At 43.8% G+C, this 4940-nt stretch overlaps 1 protein-coding gene across 1 annotated transcript; it reads left to right on the forward strand.

Annotated features, from left to right (window-relative positions):
• The first annotated feature begins 2779 nt into the window (after positions 1–2779).
• On the forward strand, positions 2780–3767 carry LOC123400767 (GATA transcription factor 12-like). The gene has a single exon (XM_045094664.1). The coding sequence runs from the start codon at positions 2780–2782 to the stop codon at positions 3701–3703; it is 924 nt and encodes a 307-aa protein (XP_044950599.1). The 3' UTR covers positions 3704–3767.
• The last annotated feature ends 1173 nt before the right edge of the window (positions 3768–4940 follow it).

Consider the following 4940-nt stretch of genomic DNA (forward strand, 5'->3'; position numbering starts at 1 on the left):
TGAAAATTGTTTTATAAAAAGTATGTTGAACTGAAAATAGGTTCACAAACCTTAAAAAAGTTCATCAAATATTAAAGAAAATCATCAAAATTTGGTAAAAGTTCATCAATATTCAAAAAAGTTCACGAATTTTGGAAACTAATTCATGAATTTGGAAAAAAAAAATAAAAAAAAACATGTCCTAAAAAACTAAATGAAAAAAATCCGGGAAAACAGCCCTCTCACCGGGCCGGGCCATGACCGGCGCGTGCAGCGCTGGTTAAGAACAATGAAATTTAACCGGCGCCTGTAGCGTCAAATAAGATTTGCTTATACGTCGTCGTCTGATTTCGATAAACGAGGAGGGAAGCTCTTACCTGTCGTTCATTGCGGTAGGAGCCCTGCGCCGCAAAGGGGGCGCCACTACTGGCTGGCCTAGCTCTGTTTCCGTTTTCTGTTTATTTTCGTTTTTTGGTTCGTTTTCTCTTCCCATTTTTCTTTTATTTTTTAATCAAAAAATTATTTTTTTGAATTTAAAGAACAATTTTAAAAAATGGTGAATAAATTTCAAAGCGCGAACAAATTTTTTAAAAATGAATAATTTTTCAATCTTGAGAGCACAATTTTGAAAACCCCAAACAAATTTGATAGCGAGAACAAATTTTGAAAGCACAAACAGTTTTTGAATGTCGAGATTTTTTTTGTAACGGAGAACAATTTTGAAAAATCTTAAATAAATTAGAAAGCGTGAACATTTTTAGAATTTTAGGAACAAAATTTTGAAAAGGAGAACAATTTCGAAATTACATTTTTTTTCTGAAAGCATGATCAATTTTCAAATTTTGAGAAAAGTTTTGAAACTGAAAACAATTTTGAAAAATACTGAACAAATTTGAAAGCGCGAACAATTTTTTAAAGTCCGAAGTTTTTTTGAATCTTGAGCACAAATTTGAAACGGACAATAATTTTGAAAAAACCCTGAACAAATTTGGAAGCGCGATTTTCTGAAAGCATGAACATTTTTTGAATCTTGAGATTTTTTTTTGAAAAGGAGAACAATTTTGAAAACCACAAACAGTTTTGAAACCGAGAACTATTTTCGAAAATCCTAGACAAATTTGGAAGCGCGAACAATTTTTTGAAAATACAAATCTTTTTTTGAAAATAGAGATCTAAGAAAAAAATACAGATCATTTTTTTAAATTGGAAAAAGTTTCTTCGAATTTCGAGAATTGTTTTTGAAAATGTAGAACATTTCTTGAAAAAGAAACAATAGTTTTCGAGTTTGAAGAACAATTTTTGAAAACTTTATAACATTTCTTGAAACAGAAACAGAAAAGAGAAGAAGAAACAGAAAACAATAAAGAACAATTTTTCTCTTTCCTTTTTCCTTTTCTTTTCGTATGTGAAGAAAAAACATTTTTCGAATTTGAAGAACAATTTTGAAAATCGTGAACAAATTTGGAAACGCGAACAATTTTTAAATAATGATTACTTTTGGAATCTTGACAACAAAATTTTGAAAAAGAGAACAATTCTGAAAATCCCAAACAAATTTATAAACTCGAACAAAATTTTAAAGTACAACTGTTTTTGAATTGTGAGAACAAATTTTGAAACTGAGAACAATTACGAAATTTTTTGAATAAATTTGGTAGCACGAACATTTTTTAAAGCTCGAATATTTTTTGAATCTTGAGAACAAAATTTTGAAAAGGAGAACAATTTTGAAAAGCACCGAACAAATTTGAAAGTAAGAACAAATTTTTAAAGCACGAATATTTTTCGAATTTTCAGAAAGGTTTTGAAACCGAAAACAATTTTTGAAAAATCCTGAACAAATTTGAAAGCGCGAACAATTTTCGAATGGCGAATATGTGTTGAATCTTGAGAACAAAATTTGGAAATGGAGAACAATTTTGAAAAAAACCCAAAGAAATATGGAAGCACGATTTGTTTTAAAGCACAAATAATTTTTGAATCTTGAGATTTTTTTTGAAAGCAGAACAATTTTGAAAAACCCTTAACAATTTTGAAACCAAGGACGATTTTGAAAAATGCTAGACAAACTGGGAAGTTTGAATAATTTTTTTAAAATTCGGAACATTTTTGGAAAATAAAGAACATTTTTAAAATACAGAATACTTTTTTAAATAGGAAAAACTTTCTTCTAATTTGAAGAACATTTTTTGAAAATGCAGTACATTTCTTGAAAATGAAAAAATAGTTTTCGAATTTGAAGAACATTTTTTGAGAATGCAGTACATTTTTTGAAAAAGAAAAAATAGTGTTCGAATTTGAAGAACAATTTGTTAAAAATTTAGAACATTTTTTGAAACAGAAACAGAAAAAGTAAAGAAAAAAAACTCGTTCAGGGAACTTTCTAGAAGTTTCCCAAAACAGGGAAAAGCCGGCTGGGAACCTCTAGGTGTTGGGACTATAAATGGGCCGGGCCATTTCCGAACGTTCGGTGGTGCCTTTGCGAAGCCGGGCGACGCAGAGAGCGGCGAATAGGCTTTTCCAAATGCACGGGTCGTTGTTGCTGCTGGGTCGATACTGGGCCAGGTTGTCGCGGTTAGCCACTTCTGTTGGGCTACGTATCGTGATTGGAAGCCCACATCTGTTGCCGACTTGAATTACAGGTTGCTGTCGCCGTGTAAAAAAAAAAGGTTGCTGTGGCCGATTCGGAACTACGCACGAGACCTAGGCGCCATAATACGCGCTCGCTCGCTCGGAGGAAGCCATGCAACTTCCCGATCGAGAGGCCATAGATCGATCGACCGCTGCCTCCGCCCACGCCATGAAGCCTTACGGCGCGATGCACCAAAGCCATGTCCGCCAAGCGCGGGGCGCCTCTCACACCGACGACGTCGCCGGCAGCGGCACCGTCGGGCCGCCGGCCTTCGTCTCCGCACTCTACATCCCCGACGACCCGCTCGACGACGTCATGCAGTGCCTCGGCGACGGCACGGAGGATGGCTTCGCCGGCGGCGCGTGGTTCGACGACTTCTGCGGCGGCAGCATGGACATGTCGATGCGCGCCGGGACGGATTTCCTGAAAATGCTGCAGGAGCTCCCGGACCCAGAGAAAACGTCCGTCATTGCCGTCGACGGCTCCAATGGAACGACGCCGACGCCGACGCCGACAGCAACCGAAACTGCCACCGCTGTGCCGGACAGGCCAGCCGTGGCGACTAACCGCTGGTCCTCGTTGCCGTTCAGCGACCACATGGACGATGATGGGGACGACGACCAATATGTGATGTCGTCGAGCGATTCCTCGTCGGAGGACGACGACACCGACGCCCAGTGGCACCCATATGAGGGCAAGCAGAGTTACGCCGCGAACCGCCGGCAGCCGAAGCATCAGAGCGGCCCCGCGGCAGAGAGGAAGCAGCAAACGGAAACCGTCGTGCGGCCGGTGGTGCCGCGCAGCGTGGTGATCACCGTTGACGGCGGAGGCGGTTGCAGGGACAGTCACTGGTGCCGCAACTGCGGCATCTCGGAGACCCCGCTGTGGCGCGCTGGCCCGCAGGGGCCCAAGACGCTGTGCAACGCGTGCGGTTTGCGGTATAAGAACAAGCTAGCGGCGCCGCCGACCACTAAGCGCCCCCGGGCGGCGAAACCAAGTAGCGCCAAAAGCAAGAAACACTCCGGCAAGCCGTTGGCGGGCGGTGCGACGGTGGCGAGGAAGAAGCGCAGTGCCGCAAGTCGCGTGGACTGATTAAACCTGGCGTACGAAAATTGTGAAACGAACCTATTCAGACAATCACCGTAGTATTAATTGGTACTCCATCTGTAACTAAATGTAAGCCATTTTTGTAGTTCAGTTTAAACTGCAAAAACGTCTTACATTTAGTTAGAGAGGTTCTATTACTACTATTTATTTCAGAGATAATCTTTTAGATCTAATCAGTATTCTTGATTGTTTTCATGGGAGAGGAAAGATTCTATGCACTTGTGCACCAACTCTTGCACAGACTGCAAGTTTCAAGTTGAAACGATGGAGCAATCTTTTTTTCTTTCCCAACTGCTACTAGGAAATTTAGGTACAGTAAAATGAGACACTCTTGCGCAGAATGCAAATATAATTCACAATGAGTGGTCGGCCGATGGCATGATTATTTTTATCGGCAAACTAAATGTACAATTCATTTGAGGTGCTCTCATGAAATAGCTATTCAACACTGAAATTGCAAGTTATTCGGTTCTCTTTTGCAAAATACCAAATTGAATGTTAGTATTTTTTGTGTTGAAAGGCCATTTTGGGAGTGTAAGAGCAACTCTAGCAGACCCCGCATCCCGCCTCGGCCCGTAAAATAACCGTCAAAGTGCGGGTTGGGACGGAAAAACCTGCCCGATCATCCCGCATCCCGCCCCGGCCCGTAAATATTTTTGCGGGGCGCGGTAAAACTTCTCCCCCAACCTCTAGTTTCACGGACCAGGAGGCCGACCCGAGCTCAGCCTCTATCCGCAGCAAGATTTGGCGGGAGGGACATTTCCGCGCGGCCTTTCCCGCTCCCCCCACCCGCCGCCACCATTGCCTCGCCACCGCACGCTCCGGTGCATCCTCCGCGACCGTCCCTCGCCGCCATGGATGCCTCCTTGCTGCCCCCCGTCACCGTCGAGGTCGCGCACGCTCCTTCCCCTCTGGCGGATCTCGTCGCCGGCCATGTTGGCCCCGCCGTCGCTCAAGCTAGCGTCGCGCCTGCCCGCAAGCGGCAGGGCAACGTGGTCGTGCCGGACGGAAATCCGACAGCCCCCGCCGGAAGGCTCGCGCTCCGGGCGCTAACGCTGTTGTGCGATCTCGACCGGCGGCCGAGAAGGTCACCAAGGCCGCGGGCGTCAAGAGGAAGAGGATTCCGGCTCCTTCATCCTCTCACTCCATCCCGGAAAGAGATGCCCCGGCGATGCCGTTCAACGGTGTCGCTCCCCCCGCAAGCGAGGTGTTCGCCGAAATG

The sequence above is a fragment of the Hordeum vulgare genome, chromosome 1H (genome assembly GCF_904849725.1).
Source record: "Hordeum vulgare subsp. vulgare chromosome 1H, MorexV3_pseudomolecules_assembly, whole genome shotgun sequence".
Classification (NCBI taxonomy): domain Eukaryota; kingdom Viridiplantae; phylum Streptophyta; class Magnoliopsida; order Poales; family Poaceae; genus Hordeum; species Hordeum vulgare.

Coding starts and splice junctions, on each gene's coding strand:
- LOC123400767 (XM_045094664.1), top strand. CDS start 2,780: ATGAAGCCTTACGGCGCGATGCACCAAAGCCATGTCCGCCAAGCGCGG.